This window comes from Taeniopygia guttata, chromosome 6, assembly GCF_048771995.1.
Source record: "Taeniopygia guttata chromosome 6, bTaeGut7.mat, whole genome shotgun sequence".
Classification (NCBI taxonomy): Eukaryota; Metazoa; Chordata; class Aves; order Passeriformes; family Estrildidae; genus Taeniopygia; species Taeniopygia guttata.
Genome location: NC_133031.1, coordinates 14,304,199 through 14,324,591, shown reverse-complemented (window position 1 = coordinate 14,324,591; position 20,393 = coordinate 14,304,199). Strand labels below are relative to the sequence as shown.

At 36.9% G+C, this 20,393-nt stretch overlaps 1 protein-coding gene across 5 annotated transcripts in view; it reads right to left on the bottom strand.

Annotated features, from left to right (window-relative positions):
- Positions 1-9,479: 9,479 nt before the first annotated feature.
- The window catches only part of DLG5 (discs large MAGUK scaffold protein 5), a 95,307-nt gene continuing 84,393 nt past the window's right edge, over positions 9,480-20,393 (bottom strand). For 3 of the 5 annotated variants that reach the window (XM_012574518.5, XM_012574517.5, XM_012574520.5), the window contains 10 exons: positions 20,201-20,365; positions 19,656-19,839; positions 18,583-18,731; positions 18,130-18,300; positions 17,607-17,803; positions 16,763-16,906; positions 16,449-16,576; positions 15,589-15,698; positions 13,709-13,818; positions 10,899-11,333 (listed from right to left, as the gene is read on the bottom strand). In XM_012574518.5, coding sequence (XP_012429972.5) covers positions 11,230-11,333; positions 13,709-13,818; positions 15,589-15,698; positions 16,449-16,576; positions 16,763-16,906; positions 17,607-17,803; positions 18,130-18,300; positions 18,583-18,731; positions 19,656-19,839; positions 20,201-20,365 — 1,462 coding nt within the window. In that variant the 3' untranslated portion in view covers positions 10,899-11,229. Of the gene's footprint in view, positions 11,334-13,708; positions 13,819-15,588; positions 15,699-16,448; positions 16,577-16,762; positions 16,907-17,606; positions 17,804-18,129; positions 18,301-18,582; positions 18,732-19,655; positions 19,840-20,200; positions 20,366-20,393 lie in introns of all 5 variants that reach the window. The other 2 variants (XM_030275921.4, XM_030275922.4) reach the window with 2 other exon arrangements.

Here is a 20,393-nt window from a genome sequence, read left to right as displayed (position 1 = left end):
TACAACTTCCTGTAAAAACACATTAAGCTGCATAAAAAGGATTCTATAGTCTTCTGGGAAAAAACACAAGCTCTTTCAAGAACCAGAGGCACTAAAAAAAAAATCCTCTGCCCCTGCAATCACAATTGGGAACATGGTGCTCTGCCTTTCACAGAGAATTTCACTGTTGAAGAGCTTGTTTGAATTATTTTCCTGTTTGAAGGAGCAGCTGACCACTCACTGACCTCCCTGCCTCATTCCCTTTCTAACGCCAGATATAGACAGGTAAGACACCTGTAAAACCCAGGTAATTTTACAGCACGTCCATTGGGTCAAAGCAAATGAAAAAGTGTAACAAACAGGGGCTCTGGGGCCTCCAGCAGGATGAAGAGAGAAGCAAGAAACACAGCCAGTGTCTCAGACCCTTCAAACACAGCAGCCCAAAATGTTCCGAGCAAGCACAGCAGGCAGAGCTGGAGCGCAGCCACACTCCTCGTGCCGCAGCGAGCCTGCTCCTTGTGCCCTTTGATGGCAGAGGGTAGCACTGGCAACAGGCACACAGCACTTCCAAACCTGCACCCAGAGGTGTCGTCTGTAACCTGAATAAAGAAACACAAGTGAAAGGTCACGGCCCAACACACGGCTCGCAGAGGGAAAGACGCTGTGACTTCTCGTGAGGCACTGGGACCATCTGCATACGCTGCCTACAAGACAGCAACACATGGCAGAGGAGCTTGTTGACAACTTAATGACTGTATTACTGACTCTGGTGGCTAAACAAAAGAAGCAACTCTGTAGTTTTATCAAGTACAAGGGAATTCTGTAAGTCTAACTTTGGAAGGTGGTACCTAAAAGTGTGCATCTTGTCAGTGGGAAATACGCTGTCATCACTGAATTCTGGACCTTTAAAATTAAAACATCAAAGTCCAAATAACTAGGCACTGGTATGTCAAACTTGTGCCTTAGAGGGCTTCCTCCACAAATTTGTATGAATACACCGTAAAGGACTGCAGAGAGCTCTGAATATGTCATAAAAGGAAAATGCTACTCAAGCTGTACATGTTTTCAAAATGAGAAAAGCACTGTATCCATGAAGGCTTATACAACAGTGACTTCTGCTGTGAAAACCTTGTCAAACCAGCATATCAGTTATGAGGGTTAAAATTGCCTGTTATTGCTCCCATTACTCAAAATACTGAATATAGTTTAAATGGAACTTAACAATATGCTTCTGACAGGGGCACTTGAAATGTGATGGGCTTCAGCTCCTGTTCTTGCTCCTATAGCAGGGAGTAAGGTGTTGTTTTAGTGGGACAAGGATGCAGACACAAAAATCCAACCATTCACGAGTCCCAAAACAGAACAAAAACCTTTTCATTTTCATGAAATTGTGAACACTTAATTTTAGTCACAGGTGAAGTCAAAGGAGTTTTCAGGACTTGCATCTGAGATCTTATCAGATGCCATTGCATCTTACCCGAGTCAAAAGCAGAGGCAGTTTAGTGAACTTCTGTTGTGCCTGCATCCCAAGAACACTTACAGATTTTCCTTACAATGAAGAGTGCAACAACATGTTTGAAAGCCTTTAGCCTTTGCCTCTAAGAAAAAAACAAAATATAATAAACTAACAGGCTTTGGAGGCTTGAAAAAAAATTCTCGGTTCTTTTATTTTTTTAAAAATTGAGTGATTTCAACAAAGAGCTTTACTTAGAATAAAAGAGCTCATAAATTCTCACAAATTTTAATACAGGCTTATCTTCTGGAAAAACAATTACTAATGAAGAAAACCCATCTGTTCCCCATAAATTAAAACTGGTTAAATATTGGAAAGTATTTATTTGACTGAACAAAAGAACTCTCTGCATCCCTCTATGTTTAAAGCCAAATATTCTAGCTTGTGTATTCATGAATAGGTGGAAAATAACTGTCTGCACAAGCTATACACATTAAGTTAGTCTGCATAAACTGTCACAAAGGCTTTCCATTTTAAGTCATACCTTTTATAAGAAGGACTTGACACTAAGCCAGTGAGCCTGATGCTCTCTCATGCTTTTTGCATACTTGAGAGACTAGATTATTATTGTCTGGTCTCAACTAAAGGTCCGTGGCCATACAAGGCTTAGTATGCCTTCATCAATTTAGAGGGATTGTTATAAAATAGTCCATAATAGGTGTCTGAATTTGCCATTAGGAATCTTGGATCTACAGATAAGCAATATACAATACTTTTCAATCCCTTCAGAACCCCCAGTATTTTAAATCCCACTAATTTTTGCATTATAGACTGCCACACACATTATTTTAAGATTCAGTTACTTTGTTTTTCCATGCCTTGCATGGCAGCTGCTGATTTAGAGTCATTACTAGGGCTGCAAGTTCTCACCATTGATTTTGCTGATACTTTCTGTCTTATGGAAGAAATTGTCTTAGAATACATATAATTTGATTTTCATAAATCTAAGCATGTTTGTGTGCTTTTTTTTATTTTAGTTTGAAGGGGTTTTTGTCACTGAAGTACTTAATGACTTGCAAAACAACAAAAAAAAAAAAAATCAAGAGAAGAACTTACTGCCAGGCTTGTGACCTTGAGGAAGACAGTTTAAAACTCTGCTCTTAATCTTGCAAGAAAAACAATCAGTGCTACATACAGCATAAATTGACTGCAAATGAGATGTAGTAACTCAAGAAATAAATAGTGTGTCAGAGGTGTTTGATGTGTGAGTTTGCATCAAGGGACAGGTTCTTAGATTTTAAAAGAATAATTTGATAAATGCAATTCATATTCTATGTGTTGCTGAAGAAATACTTTTGAGTGCTTTCTTTCTGTTTTTTTCCCATAGTAGTTTCTGTATTGCTATACTAGCACACTGTGAAAATAAATATTTGTTCTCTCACATACCAGAAATAATTGTTTTCCCTAATGATTTTACATTCTGTTCTACGCACAGAAAAAATCCGCAAGCACAACTTTGAATGATGAGCAATTATGTAGTATAACTCCTGTTTTCAGTAGCTGGCTTGAGACATCTATTAAAGGATACTTTCTTTTTCAGAAATTACTGATCATTTTTCATGAAAACAGTAAATACCTAGATGAAATAGACCAACAGCTTTCCTTTTGAGGAATGTCTCCTTTCAGTGCTTATTAAATGAAGTATTCAATTCCAAAGCTTTTATTTTCCAAATGTAACTTTCTGTCTAATAGCACCCTTTTACGGAAGGTATATTAAAATTAAACACGGCTAAATAATTGAAAACAAGAGCATCGGGGGTTTGTGGATTTTATGTGACCCATCAGCTTCACTCTAAACTATTTTGCCATTTTCTCTTTCACATTGACTAACAAACCATATATTGGTCAATTTCTTCTCCACAGTGCCACTGATTTTCAAGACATATTCTTGGTGTATGTGGTATCTACAGAAGTAGATTTTTAAAACTTACAAAACAAAAAGAAGAAAAGAGAAAAATATTTCACTCGCAAAACACAGGGACATATATACATTAAATGGGCAGTCCCACATTGGATATCTTAGCTGGCCTTTTTCCCCACTGAGAAACAGGACACTTCAGTTTAGAGTGACTGTACAACCATGACTTCACACCATCAATCTGGATGATGGGTTATGATGGAAAAAAAACTTTATTTAAACAAAACCCCACATCCCATAAATAGCAGGGGGTTACAAAAAGTCATAAATCCAAACTCATTGAAATAGATGAGGCTTACATCTAATAAAACAGAAGCTCAAAGTAGTCTACATAGTGAAGTACATACCCTGAGGCAGAGAAGTTAAAATAGTATTTTCACAGGAGCAAGTATTAAGGTGCCATAGATGCTTTTGGTCTGGACACCAGATTTTTAAAAATAAGGGAGCCAGATATTGAAAGACTCATTATCAGAGCACTGAGAAAAATGAAGAAAATAACTTTCAAAACTCTGTCTTCATTATTTCAATAAAGGATTTATCTTTCTGAGTGTCTCCTTCTACAACTAAAGAGAACTGAAAAATGATTGTAAGGGCCCGTGACCTGCAACATTCAACCATGGTTTGTTACAGGTCTTGTCCTTTCCACCATATTGTGTATTACAGACTATCTGCATCTTGAAATGGCTGACATTACAGAGAGTGGAAACTAAAAATTGGGCTTTAGGGCAAGAGTAGGGTGGAAAAGAAATAAGATAAAAATAGCTACTTCTGACAAATTTCAGTATTTCAGAACTCTTTATAAACTGTCCTCTTGTAACTCCAGTAATATTTTAAGTGATAGCAAAACAGGTTAAAATTAGACTAATATTAGTTCATTTCTAGTGAAGGTCAGGCACCATTTGTGGATCTCAGTGCTTTGCAGCGAATCAGTTCAGCTATACCTCTGCACACCTTACCAGTCAGTGCCGGCTTACGACAGAATCTGAACAGTGCAGAGGGAAATCCAAACCAATCCAAAGATTGAAGCCTCTGTAAGCCAGCAGAGATCACAAAACCTTAAGGCAGGTTTGTGGACTTCCTCAAGTTGTCTTCTGTTGCTTAGCAAGTGTGTCCTGCTACAAATGTATTGCTGACACTGCTGGAAACTTAGCAAGGCATCACTTTCAGAAACTGCAGTCATGCAGACATTGCTAAAACATTACCTGAAACTGCTGGCTGCTGAATGCTGGAGTGGATCAGCCACTGCTGCTCATGAGATCACCAACAGTGAGAACAAGAAGTGTTTAAAATCAAATCAGTGATTAATACACAACCACATAATAAGCTTTGTCAAACAAACAGACTTTACATAATGTCCCAAAATACTTTAGCATTAGATAACAGGGTGAGGAAGGGAGGTATTAGGTTGCATCAGCAATGGAAAAAATATCTTTAAGAGTTTAGATGTGTAAGCGAAGCATAAAGCAAGGAACGGGGCAAACAGGAAAGGCTGCACTGAATGAGGGACACACCTTGAAAAAAGATTTATCTACTAGTGATAGCAAGACTATAAAGCAAAGGGAAACTAAAGCCATATATAACAGTAAAAGAAGGGGAAAGCTCATGATGTATCCATAATACAGCTCTCACAAACTACAATCTCACTCCTAACCTGAGAACAATTTCACAGAGCACTTGACAAAACTACATCTGTGTATAGTTACATAGCAGAAAAGGGACTACTGAAAGGAGAAAGACAGCAATTGCCAATCAGAAATCCCATTTTGGCTCTGGAAGGCACAGAAGTGCCCTATGGAGGCAGAACTGGAAGCATCTCGCTAGAGTTAACCCAGGCAAAGACTCAACACTTCATTACCCCACACTGCCAGGGAACAGCATCACATCCTGTGCAGGACAGCAGAGCAGCGTCCACATCAGACAGGAATTCAAGTGAGCTCATGGCAGTTCAAATCTTGCAGCTCTGAGGGAAACTGCCATGTAAAGACCAGGAGGAGGAGGATATCCAATTGATTTTTACAACTTCACTTGAATTATTTTGCAGCTGTAATTTAGTCACTCTGGCACAAAATATGTGGTACCACCCTGACAAATGAGTTCTAAATAATTGAACTGAAAATCAGAGCAGGTTTCAACACATCACATTATAATTGCAGCTATTAACAACACATTTTTCAATACAACACAAGTCAGGTTATAAAAGTGTGAGAATTCATCTGAATGCTAGTAATATATTTTCAGCCAGAAGCTCTTCAAGGCCATTAAGTTCAGCCAACCCCAGATAAAAGTGATACACATTTGCCACCATGGGACCAACTCTGGCAGTTGCTGAGGACATGCAGTTTTCATCACCTTTCTAGAACTCAGCTCCATGTGTTTGGTTTCTTCGGCAATAGCACTTACTCATCATTGCATCACAAACCTACTTGTTACTATAATGATACGAGCAATTGCAAGCACTCTTAAATCCTATTTTCACAGCAGAGGACAATTTTCTCTCTCTTACCTTAGGTTCTTTTGGCTGACTTTGCTAGAATTATCCTGTCAAAATGATGTAACTAACAGTTATTTTCATCACAAAACTATAAAACTTACAATCACATTTAAACCCCTTGCACGTATTCAGATTTAAAAAAAAAAAAAAAAAAAAAAAGCAGCATGTTCAGCCTTTTATTTCTTACACCAGCCCAGAAGACAAGCTTGAAACCTAATACCTTAAGTTTATCACAGTGGGCTACAAATATCATCTCAACCTGTTTAAAAAAATCTGATGACTGAGCTAACTGCTGAACTCAAATGGTAAGCATTTGAGAACCAAACAGATTTGTCAAATGAAGGAATAAATATAGCTTTAATTAATCACTGTTATTGCTAACAAGATTAGATTAATCTGCAGCAAAATGAGGTGCAAAAGTTGCAAAAAAAAGGGTCACTCACACTGAAGATCAAAGTCACCATCTTCAGAAAGCTGCTTTCAGAGGAAGGGCATAGGGAATATTGCATAAGGTATGTCATTAACATTTGCACTGAAAAAAACTTTAAAATAATAAAAAAAAAGCTCTTGCAAATACAAGTGTGATTTTATCAAGAAACAGATTTTTTTTCAAGCTGTTGAAAGAATTTAACATTTTGACAGACTTGTTTCTAATTCTGGAGATGTTTGTGAATTAAGTTAAGGGTAAACTGCTCTCTTTCTTTTCTTTTGAAATTTTCATGCATCTTCAGGAAGACAGTAAGGACATCAAGTCAAAAAAAAAGCCAAATTGGACGCTTTGAAAGTGGGGTTTGGTGGGAAGGGAGTTGTTTTGTTTTGTGCATTGGGTTTGGGGGGCTGTTGTTTCAGGCTTGGGTGGTTTGTTTTTCTTAACTGGCAGCAGAAGCAGTGTAGCTCTTGGACACTTTATAGTGCGAGCCAGTGAAAGAAAAACCAGTATCTTCATTTATCTACATAAATGAAGATATTGTATCTTCGAAAGCTTACTCAGCCCTTGGTGCTATTTTCTTCAATATGGCAGGCACAGAAAACATTTCAGTGAACACACACATTCAGCATATAATGTACTGTTAATAAAACCATCAACAACAGACAATTCACCATAATATAAAGTGACTAGGCTATATAGTACTGAGATTTTTATGATTTGATTCTTGCAACAGTTATTATATCTCTTCCTTTTTTCCCTCCTACATTTTTAGAATAAAGATTCATATTTTAAAAACCTCTGTGTACATCTGTGTTAAAAAAATCACCTAGAAATTCACACTTTAACAGGTGCATTTTGTAGAGGAAAATTAATTAAAATTGCTTAATTGAATGAGATCTAAGGAAATCTAAAAAAACTTTAATGCACCTCTTCTCACTGTTTTTCAAGTGAGTTAAGTAATAAGATTAAATATTTTTAAAAAAATTAAATAATCCAAAATATCTTTCACACTGACCGTCTGCAAGATAACTGCAGAACGGAAAATGTTTTAAATTTCTTTAGTCATAGTATGCTTCCACAGTTAACCACAGTTTATCCACAGTTTGCCTCAAGAAAAGGATCTGTGTAGACAAACTGGTGAAGTTGTCTAAATATAAAGTTCCAGTCCTCATCTAAAATTATAGACACTGCAAAAAACAACTACTCTTACAAGAGGTTGTAAGGAATTGTTTGTTAAAACAGAGCTGAACAACCCCAGATGAAACTGGTATTCTCACACTTCAGTAACATGATCCCCTGTTCACCTGGTTTGTGGATTCATGCTCACATCATTTGTGTAGTGTTCATAAAAACATCTTTGTATTCAAAGAGAAATGACAAATTCAATAACTAAAAAGTTTACTACCAGATGTTATAGAAAATGTACTTTTTCAGCCACTTTCTAAGCAAAATGACACAGTTCACATTGGAAAAAAAAACAATCAAGTGAGTAAGAAGCTCTCACACTCACGAGGCACAACAGCCTAAGAAAATTTACAGGAGGCCAAACACCTTTTTTCTGCTGCTCAGCTTCTGTTGCAGTTCTGGAACCTTCACTAGATGTTGCATAAGACTAAAGTCTGCTCTATTTGGTATCTGTATTTTTCATAATATTCTCTTTAGTTTCCAAGCCAGTGCATATTTTTCCAATGTCAGTCTATTTTAACTGAAGTTGTCTATGTGAAGTGTAGGCACAGAATTGAAGAAATTACATGGAGCCTTAAACATAAGTCTAGAAAAGATTACAAGATTGTATTTTAACCACGAATACATCCATCAGAGACAGACCCAGGAGAGCTGTTCAAGACTGCTTAAGGCAATGTTTGCATTCACAACAAAGGATTAGATTATGGCCTCCAACTTTCAGGCACTGCAAAAGAAGCCTTGTCTGAGGCAGAGAGGTTGGCAGCTGTCACAAGGTAATTTTGGATCACTCAAACACTAGCCCTGCAATTCAGGTCAATGTGAACAGAAGGTAAAGGTTTGAAAACAAGTAGATGTTTGTCAGCATATTAACAACAAATCATATCTACGGGCTGTAGTATCTTCAGCCATTTTATGTCCGTTTAGCTGTGGAAAAATAAAGTTCAAAGATTTTTATTTCTCTTTAACTCTACCTGCAGCCACATATGCTTAACTGTGGCTTACAAGCGTAAGGGTGAAATTTTCAGACTTTTTGTTTTGAACGTTACTATTTCAAAACTCTTTTTACAATACTCACGTAACTACATTCTTTGTTTAAACACCTGGACAGAATTACTCTTTCCAGAACAAGGGCTAACTCTATATATGGCATGTAATATTATAAAAGAAAATTGAGTATCAGGAAACACCTGATCTGAGCTAAAAGCATCTCTTCCTAGTGTTCAATCATGACTTCAGTTCTACTTTGCTGTGATCAGAAGATACGCAATGTATGGCTGTTACCTACCTGCCAGAAACTGCCTATTCTGATTTTATTCATCCCCTATTAGATGCTGTTACCATCGTGTGTTTTTTCAAGAGAAGGTAAGGTGCAAGTCCTTATGACTAAAGGCTCTTACTAGTTATGCAGATTACAAGACCTGTCCATCCAGAAACTGAGTTCATGCTGAAGCTGACTATCTGGTATCTGAGAATAAAGAAACTGATAAAGCAGAAAGTCAGTACAAAATAATTATCTTCCCTAGGCTTTTGGATAACTCAGTGAACAAAAGACGCTGGACTGTCTGAAGGGTAAAAACTGAGAACATTCTACAATGTGCCTTTGAACTAATATTCTCACTTTTCTCCAGTGACACTCCCTTGAAAATATCAGTGACAGACTAATTCTTCAGTTCAAGCCTCTACCCAAACAACTGCATTTCCATTTGAAATCCTTAACACCAATGGGCCAGAACACGAAAAATATTAACACAAAACAACATTAACTTCTTGTGTCCTACAGGTTGTGAATATCTCTGGTATTTATACATCCAAGGAGAGGCAAAAACACAAAACAAACTTATTCTCAAGGTGGGTATTTGAAACTATCAGGTGGATATGACAATTTTAGTCAGAAATCCAAACCTTATATGAGAACTTAACTGAACAGAGTTAAGAAGAGCTCTGTGCACCCGTTACACACAAGTGAAGTTACAGAAATTGACCTTTATTTAGTAATCAGTTTCTTTAACTTTTTTTTTTGATACAAAGTGACATTTTCATTTAGTACAGAAAAATCCATGTCAGAACAGTACCTGTCTGTTTCAGTTGTACCACTGGAGTCTGATCTCAAACTTTAAAAAACAAACAAAACAAAAAATTGAGATAAAAAAAAAACTTCTGTCCCTCACCATGAGAAGTACTTCAACTACTAAATCATCCATTCAGTTTCATATTTATTAACTTATATATACAGTATTATAATAGTATGGTATAATACTATATAAAATACTATATATATTTTAGATTATTTTATAGTTCAGAATACTGTATATAGTGTATAACTATATAAATACTATAAAAAGTATTTTGAACTATAAAATAGCAACTGTAAAACAGAATTTAGGTTTAGGACCAGATCTTTCTTGAAGAACTGTGCAAGAAGAATCCCTTTTTTTAAATTATAAAAGCTGCAAACAGAAGCAAAATTACAGCCTGTAGTGTAAAACTAGAAACCCTACATAATGAAATGTTAGAAACAGTAACTGAGAAGCAGGTCTACTCAAATAATATTTTAAAAACAATTAAAATACAGTACCCAGAAAACATGGCACAAGAGACAGAAGAAACAGGTACAAAACCTGTGCTAGGAACACAGTCAGAAGTGCAAAAAAACCAAAAAGGGAACCAATATAATAGAGTTTGGTACAACATGTAAATAAGTATTGCAACCAAAACTAAATGATCACTTATTTTTTGACAGTGAAAACACTAACAATTTAGTACCTTTCTAAAGGCTTTTAATCAAAGCCCTAAAACTGTGTCTGCTCTTAAATAAAAACAGTCTATGTGAATGCTACACACTGAAGTACAAAGCTTGAGAATTACCCTGCAAAATTGCACCAACATAAGCTTTCCATATTTACAGTATCTAAAAGTGACAGAACACAGCATGCTAGGCCTAGTTTATGACTCTAACCCACCTGTACTTAATCCAGGCCCAACAACCAAAAATTATTATTTGTCAACACATGATAAAACTTGGATTGCTTAGATACATTATGATGTTTAAATATTAGCTTCATGCATAAAACAAGACACGATATCTTTGACAGACAAGCATTGACAGGATACAAACAGTGGTCTGCCCTGTGTAGGAGTGTACTTCCTCTTGAGCTTCCTCCCAAGACGTACCGATTCAATCCCACGTTATTACCTGGTTGTCAAGTCAACAGTGTGCTTAGAAATGGTCAAAACTGTAACTAAGAGTCACATTGCGCATACTCTGCCCGCTCATTCTCCGAAATTTCACTCCAGTTTGGAGAGTAACCTCATTGAGTGAAAGGACACAGAATTAAAAAAACAACAAAACAAAAAGACATTCAAGTAAACAGCAAGAACCAAATACTTTGAAAAGGTTTTTGTAAACGTGTCATTCTACAGGGTTTTGCAGCATTGTTAAATTCGTTACTCATGGACAAGTACACACAGGTCACAACCCTTGTGACAGCCTGTCATGTGTACAGGCACGATGTAAGAGACAAGCTCAGTGAAGTGATGATCCACCCCTTCCCACATGCCTCGTCAGGTCCTTGTGTGTTCAGTGTTATCATTCCCCTTCATGAAACAGAAATAACTTATGGATATCTTTATGAAGACAGAAATGAACTGAGTCCGTTGGATAGAAAGTTAGTTGGTTATTTACATCTGGAAAGTAGTTTCACAGCAAAAGAAATCTACAGTGGGCCAGCTGGGATCCACAGGACCTTGTTTTGCTCTTGGTCGACAGTTGTCATAATCTGAGTGCAAATGCTTGAAAGGGCTCCTCCCTGGACAATGCCTGGAGAAGAAGAAACCCCACATACAAATGAGACTGGAACAGTCAAGAGTAATTACCAAGAACAGTCTTCTGCATTTATCTGCCAAGTGTTTATCAACAGATCAGAATTAAGCAACTCAACTCGGTATCTGACAGATGCATGTCTCTATTTTTAAAAAAATAAACAGAGCAAAGAGGTCAAGCATTCAATACACAGTTCCTTCTGCAAGCTCCTAAAACAATCCAGGGAAGTCAAGGAACTGATGGCTATGATCAGCTAAGACAACTGTTTTGTAAGTGGCCTCCACTTACTATTTTCAGAGGCATCAGGTGGCAAAGTTTAAGTCTAAAGATGGTCAGAACCTGCTATAATAAACCTTCTCTGTTCAACATGTGGTGTTAAGAGTTTTATATTTATGGGGTAATATACATAGAGACTATAGCTGTAGCAACTAGACACTATTTACAAATATTAGAAGTAAATTATGAGCAGCTCACAGATTGCTAAGCTAAATAAAACAGCAGTGGTTACTACTCCAATTCTTATCATCAACTGCATTCAAGGAACAAAACACCAGCAAGCAACTCCCTGAAAATCAATTCACAAGACAAATGAACACCTTTTATTCTACCCTTGCTAAACATAAAAGGTAAAATGCCACAACTGCCACATGAGAGGAGAACATATTGTCTTCAATACTTAAAAACAGAGGAACTTCATGACTTGAGAAATGTGTCAGCCAGCAAAGCCTCTGGCTACAGCTATTACTAATGCTGAAAAAGTATGGAAAGTCTTACACAGCTTAAGGCATTATTTTTCTTTTTGGAAAGAGAAAATATGATGTCACAAATATATAATATTTGGCTCTACAATATATATCACAGTTAATGATGTCAGGTGACTTGGGATACAGAACACAGTAACTGAAAAGGTCTATGAAAAGTGACAAATGGCAGGCAAGAAATGATTCAGATTACACACTGTGTTCACAACTTGGTAGAGGAAACAAAGCCAACTTGAAAGTCATTAGTCAAAAATTGAAGCCCATGAAGTAGTTAAAGAGCACTTAGCAGTTAAAGACAGAGCGTGACCTACAGCTCCATGACTAACCTAACAAGTACAACATACTTCATACCTATATCTATCTACAGGCTTATTTCATGTACAGTATTATAACTTCAACAAGCAATGTCAATGCAATTTGAACACCAACCCTCTCTACCAGCACCTGGAAGTGTTGATGACAGCTGGAGTCTGCTGCACGCTGGCAACAACAGAAGGAGGCCCTTCCCACAGGGCATATAAGAAGATACACTTAAGACTCTCAGACTGAGTGGCCCTTCCACTATCAGGGTCAAACTAAAATGCCACAAATGACTAAACATGAAGCAGAAGATAACATGTGGTGATGCAATTTGGCCATGTGTATGTCAGGTTCTCTGTAGGTTTAGTATGCACCATGTAAAAAACATTTGTATGGCTATTATATAACATTTTGTTGGGAACACATGACTTATCTCTGGATGCACTGAGGGAGCTCCAAACTAAACACACCTCTTTGTCTCTCTGCACTTGGCAGTTATGCCTCAAAATATTTCTGTAAGAATCCCACTGTTCAGGGGATGAAAAGTTAGGTTTTGGCTAGTTAGGGTGCTTGTTCTTCTATTTAAATGTTGTTGTCATGAACATCGATACATTCAAAAGAGGGGGGGATAAAATTCTAGGTATGTGGAACCCCATGGAAATATACTCTGAAATGAACAGAGACTATCTCCGAACAATTTTTTTTTCTCTAGTAAAAATACTACAATCCAAGATTAATTTCATAATTTTATGAAGTTAAAAAGGCTTCTAAAGTTGAATTTAATTATTCCAAATTTCAATGCATGCTCAAGAAACCTTGGACAATTTTTTTTCCATTGTTGAAACATTTAAAGCATGTCTCACAAATCCAAATCACACAGAATTACAGAAGGGCTGAGGCTGGAACGGACCTTTGGCAACCATCATTTGTTAGTTTAAATTACCAGGGGGTTCTGTTGTTTTGTTTGATTTTTACAATTTAGAAAACCCTTCTAACTCCTTATATGGTATAAAACCGACAACACTACGTCAAATCATCAAGTCTTGACCATACTTTCTATACTACTGGCTAGTAATAAAACCTTTTCAGAACCTCTTTAGATCATAAGATTATAATATTCAGAACAAAGGAGTTCCTATCTTGATATTTCCTCTCCTGGTAAAATAATATAATAGAACATGAGATTGTCAAAAGGGAAGGCAGAATGAAAAAACCAAAGTGTTCATTGAAAGGACATTAATCTTTTGGATTAAAATGCAAATGGATTAAATTACCACTGTGTTCCCACTGAAAGTTTGATTGAATACTAACCTGTAAAGTACTTGCTATACTCCTGTTCTATTTTTTGAGCTGTCTCAAATTGTTCTTTGGAATGCTTTTGTGTAACTTTGTCCCTCAGGAAGATTGGGTCTTTTTGCTCTCTGGAAAAAAAAAAAAACCACAAACAAAAGAGAAAAATAAAAGAAACATCTTGTATAAGAATAAATTTTTAATGGACTTGAAAAGAGTGCCTCTAGTTGGGTGAATACAAAAAGCTAATTCACATGCAAGCAGACTCCTAGGCCCAGAGTGCCATCTACTGTGTTTCAGCAGTATCAGCAGAGTCATCAGGATCATTTCAGCGCTAATGAATTTATTCGCTCTCAGACCAAGATGGTATTGCTTTAAAGTTTCAGAGCCTGGAAGGCAGTGGATGAAGAAAGAATATAATTTTTTCCAGTTCATATGAATTGGATCATCATCTCATACACATACCAGTACTCCTTACAGAAGCTGGGCACAAGTATCACTCTTCTAAGGGCTTGTGAATTATCAAGCATCAAGCAGATACAGTATTTCCATGTTATCATATCTATGACACATTTTTGAGATGCCTCTTTTTCTATTATACAAGCTCTTTAAAATAAAATATGAAAAAAAACCCAGAGAAATACAAATGCCAAAATAATTATTTAAAAATAGAATTACTAAACCAACCTATCATTGCTGTGGTGCATTTCAGAGAATGCCAATAGAGCTTGTGCTATATTGAAAAGGATGTTTGGACAAACTTTTAGTGCACACAACAGGCAGACAAAATGTGCCACTGCAACTCATACTGATGACTGCCAGAAATCCTTGCTTGACTAGTTTGACCATTGTCCCTTTCCAAAAAAAGGAAACAGCTGTAGTGGTCACCATTTCACTTCCAAAGGGGGTCAAGACATACCAGTTCCATTTACCATTTAAGCACACAATCCTACAGTGGTAATGAAATATACATCATTGCTCTATGTGCTGTTTCTACTTTAAAGTAGTGATACTTATCTTCTTTATTAAATAGATAGTAGTCAAATTTACCTACAGATCAAGAATATAAGAAGTCTTCAACTTTAGAAACAAAGATAGCACAAGTATAAGATCTCTTAGCAAAAGTGTTTCTTAATATTCATGTTGGGAGATTATTTCCCTTCTTGCCAAATCAATCTATCAAAATATGTGAAGGCTTTTTCAAACATCAGGGGAGGGACTGGCATTTGCACGTCCTGTGTTCTGTTCCTGGCTATATTCAAATAGGAATGTCACAATCAGTGAAAGAACACAGCCTGAGAAGACCACAGTATATGCACTGTGTGGCAAAAGGGGACTTCCCTTGCTTCATTTACTGGAGAATGAAGGTGGGAAAGCTGAGGCTATGAATCAATTGGCACTGCATCCATACCCTTGGCCCTTCTAAGAAGATGAAGAACAGCTCTTGGTCATGGCCAGCATGTCAATGGATCCATCCGTATCAGTCTTACAATGTACCACAAAGGTTAGCAGGAAAGATTCTCCTAGTGGACATTCAGTTTGGTCTACACGGATTTCTTTGAAAGATTCACTTAATTGTCATGCAATCCAAATAAAGCTAAGACCATATACCTCACAGTGGGTTTTATAAGGACTATTTTCCCTTTTTTACAGAATCAGAGAATGCTCTGAGTTGGAAGGGACCCAGAAGGATCACTGAGCCCAGCTCTTCCATGAGCAGCCCATACAGGGATAGAACCACAACCTTGGTGTTATTAGCACCAGGCTCTGACCAACTGAGCCAAGCCCAGTGGCTGTCCTAAGAGATATAAGATGACTAGGATGAAATAAACAATAAAGGTAAACTTAGATTACTTTAAGGTAGAATAAACATCCCTGAACTATACCCCTCACAGACTTACTTGATTTGTTTAGCATTTTTGTAGCGAATAAAAATTACAATAGGGTAGATATGAACACTGTGGAGCCGTTCGATGGCATGAGGAGCGATGTCAAGCAGACAATGACAATCCTAAGATCAAATGTAAATGCAAAACACTCATTCAGTTAAAGAGCACAAGCACACATGCAAATCCCCCATTTCTTCCCCTACTTAAATCATAGCAACCCAACAAAGTTCTGCCATACATATAGCATTTTGGGACTACTGAACAATTTGTACCCAAAAGAATTAATAACAAAAGACAAAAGATGAAAAACTGCAAGAAATTGCATTCATAGTACCAAAAGCATGCATTGATAGAAAAAAAAAAGTATTTGAAGAATTTATGGAATGAAAACTCAAATTGAAATATATGCATTACACTTTTTCAAAGTTTAAATATTCCTATTAATTTTCTATTTCAGAAATCATGAGCAAACACAAGTGTTAATAGGACTTTCCAAGTGGTTTGATTGAAAACTGTAAGCAATTAACACACTTCAGTTAACATCTGTCTCCAGGATTATGATGATGTTTACATTCTATATGACTACATTACATGGAATAGGTAAAAAAATTAAATCCTTTTTTGGAGGGGATAGAGGATGGAAGAAAATGATTTCTAACTTTATTTAGTAATACTGTAAAAGAATACAAACATTTCTCGTTTCTACAAAGGTGAGCACATTTTAAATAGTCACATGCAAAAGTAAGGCAAGTTTTATTTTATTTAGCAGCAGTTATCAGAATGTCTTAAAGGATGATGCTGCTAACATAATTTCTACCCCCCAACATAAGTATGCAAATAGTACAAGAACTACAGCATTTAAATTGACTCACTTTTTCTGTTATCTCTTTTATTGAAGCTACAGTTGTCACATCAAAATGTCCACTCCTCCGTTTGTAATCGATGAACAGACAATCCTTCACACCTCGCTCAATGGCTTGCTGGGAAGCTTTCATAACCTCTGTTCATAGAAGAGATCCCCTTTCATTACTATTCCTTAGGCACAGAACAAGGCTAAAAAGACAGTATCTGGAAATTCAGATTCTTGAGGCGTTACCCATCTTTGTGTTGTCATTTTGTCAATTTATACAGATGTTACTACCATGTATTCTAAGCATGAATAAACTAGCTATATTGGCACACTTACCAAGAGGACATCTGCAAAATTTTCCAGGGGATTCTTTGACCAGCATGTCTTTCACAGCATCAAGTAAAGGTCCTAGAATAAGGACAGGCCTAGGGGAGGTACAATCCACTTTCTGGACACGCTGATAAGCCAAACTTGCAGAATCTACAGACACAGAAGACATTTATTTGTAAAAGGATACATTTCCAGGCATTCCTCAAACAAGCAGAAGCATCCTTATAGGAAATATGATAAGACCTCCTCTGCAATGGAGGGCAAAGGGCCCTTGACAAATACAAAATATGCTCAGTCATTATTGACATTTTTCCACTTAACAGCTGAAACTAGACATTTTTCTAATTGAACCTATTGTTCAAGTAAAAAAAAATGAACTCCTCACCTTCCCCAGTCTTCCCTAAAATTTTAAACAATACACAATATTTGATATCTTGGGCGTGATTTGTTGAGCTCTTACAAGGAAGTAAGCATTGTAACCAACATGATTTTTCTAAAGGAGTGAAGAAATAAAAGTGAAGATTTTGAGTGGTGCACAGGATTTCTGTCTAGACTAGACCTGGACCAAAATTAAATAGTTGAAAGGAAGATCAAAACCATGCATCCAAAAGAATTGCCCTCTCCAAATGAAATAGTAATGCTAATAGGTCCAGGAAGAAATCACAAAAATATTTTGAAACGCACTGGTTTGTAATTTAATATTTAAAAAAAATTCTTATTAGAGATAATGATCACCATTTATATTCAGAGCAATTAGAAAGTAACATTATTTGTTGTGTTGTGCTACACCTGATTAAAAATGAAAGAGAAGTAAAGGCAAAGCTCTCCCAAGTATAACAAAGGCACTTGCCATCCAAGAAAGGAATCGAGTCTGTACTGATTGTATCTAGAGCCAATAAATCTTTTCCATCTTTGGAACCACTTCGCTTATGTTTATGCTTTCTTCTGAAGAATGACCTCCTCGCTGCTGCTGACAATGTCTTAGTTGAACTGTTTTCATCTTTAGCCTCGGACATGCTGTGTCTCCTGTAGAATTCCTGATCCATCCTAGAATAAAATGGACAAAATGGCTGGTATTTAGTGTTATATTTTTAATACTCTTGGCAGTATCACAGCTGGTGATGCTGTGCCTGATGCACCCCAGGATATTGTCATTTCTAGTTTACTATTTAGCAGCATTAAAACCAACTTGATACAGCAGTATATTTAATTCAATGTATATTAAAATATGCCATCCTTAAAATGACATATCTAAGAATCAGCATCTGTCAGAAACAACAGAAGCAAACAAGTCTCTTATACCACATCTCACTAGTCAGACTTGAAAAGACCAATACTTTTTAAAGATGAATCCTGTAACTGGGGTCACTTACATATATTTACTGGGAATCTGCCCTCTTTCCAGCTTCTGAGCATTCTCATCTAGCTGCCAAGCCATCCAACAACCAAAATTTCCCTGTGGTAGAGTGTCATCCACATATAAAATGTCATCTTTCTTAAAGCTTAAATCCTGCTCCATCTCTGCCACACGGTCATAAAGTGTTCTGGAAAGGAAGATAAACAGGCTCTGCAACTGGTCTCCATCAACTCAAGGGAAAAAAAACACCTTTCCTGAAAAAAGTTAACAGATTAGTGGCATTCTCTACATCTCAAGAGCACACGAGGGGAAAGTGAAGACTTCTATACTATACTGTCAGGGAATAGCTGGATAAATCAGTAAATTTCAAATTTAAGAAAACATGGCAAAATTTATGTTCTCTCTCTCTGTATGGCCAGCATATTATCCTAACAGCCTTATGCTGTCATTATCAGTCATGCTCAAATACCTGATGTAGAATCCATCTCCAGGAAGCTCTTTTATCTTATTAAACTCTTCTATTCTGTATTGAGTCTTTATTTTGATGTTTTCTCCAGGCTTCAGCATTTCAAGATAAGCTTCCTCAGCTGTTTTATTTCTCATGTCAATGGACCCATACTGCAAAACACAAAAATAAATATTTAGATGTGAAATTGTATTTTAACAAGCAACAGAAGTAGGTGAGCTTGTAAAACATGCAAAATTAATTTGTTTTTGTCATTTGCAGGTTCTATATATAAGTCTTGTCACTTGAAACTCAAGTGCAGTTTGCACCTTAAGATGTCTAGTGGGAGACTGAGACATTACAGTGGAAAACAAAGATCTCAAGTGCAAGCAGCAGACAGGTACTGTGAGAGAGCACTTCTTGAAAAAGTTTACCAAGTGTAAGCTGAGAATCAGAAAATTCACTGAAAAAAATTAATATTTTAGGGATAGCAAGTGGTCTGAAGGAAGTAAAACATGATTACAAAGCAAAATCTAGATACTAGAAGTTCAATGGGAGAGTGTCAATGGTTACTTGTATTTGAAAAGCTCACAAAGATGTGTTTATCATCTTAAGTCTTGACAAGTAGATAAATATTCTCATTTCAGATACAGAAAGCAGAGTCAAAGACAAAATACATGGTTTTCCCTAAACTCTCATTAGAATTTCATAGTGGCAAGATCAATATTGTTCTCTGTTTTATAGTGTCTTTCATATTCTTGCCTTCCTCCTACATACAGCAATTGGATTCAATCTTCCCATGTAGATGAATGGAGCAGGTGTTCGTAATTACAGGTAGACATATGTGAGTTCATCCAACTTCAAAGCATCTTGTGCTATCAACAGTGATAGTTCTCCAGGTTCATATCATCCAGCTACTCATGTGCTGCAGCCAAAATGCAAGCTGGCTTTCTGACTATTCTTATCTGGGCTTTGTGGTAGGAACTCAGCACTCACAGAACATTCCACACTGTGGGACAGCACAGCACTTGGCACCTCCCTCTCTGCACCATCCCAGCCATTAGTCAGTACACTGCAGACATTGCTGAACTGCTTACCTCAAGTATCATGTCACCCAAGACTAGTCCATCAGGTCCTTTTGCTGGGCTGTCATCATCTACATCTGAGACAAATATTCCATACAGGTTTCCACCACATATCTGGATCCCAAGATCAACTTGGGATTTTTTAACAACAACAATTCTAGGTTCAGGGGTCCTTTTGTTTGTGTCCACAGGGCCCCTTTTGACAGAAAGAAATAACACATGTACTAGAACTGAAAAACTTGCCATGCATAAAATCAACTTGCCATCTGAAGAATATATATTTATATAAATATTATTCAGAATAGGTCACCTACAGACAGAGTCTTAAATGACAAACATCACCTTTGCAACTAAACCAATCTTGCAGAAAACTTTCTTCACACCTTGCAGATCTCATGTTTCAGAAGCAGTCTGAAAACATGTACATTTCTATCCTGGGGTCCATTTAACTAATGTGCTGACTTATTTCAACCAGACACAGCATTCACAGAAGTACACTTCCTTATTTAATACCCTGACCATTTCCTTTCCTTTAAGATAAAAGCTTCACTCTCTACCTTAAGGAATTCCGGGGACTTGTAGTTGGAGTGGTTTGTTTGGATGGGGGTGTCATTGTCCCTTCATCCTGCTCGCTCACAGTGTCGATTACGGAATGATTGTCAGGCGTTGCAGCTCCGCTGCCTTGAGGGGTGGAATGATTGCTCACAGGTTCTAAGCGAGAACTACAACAGGGGAAAAAACCACAACAAA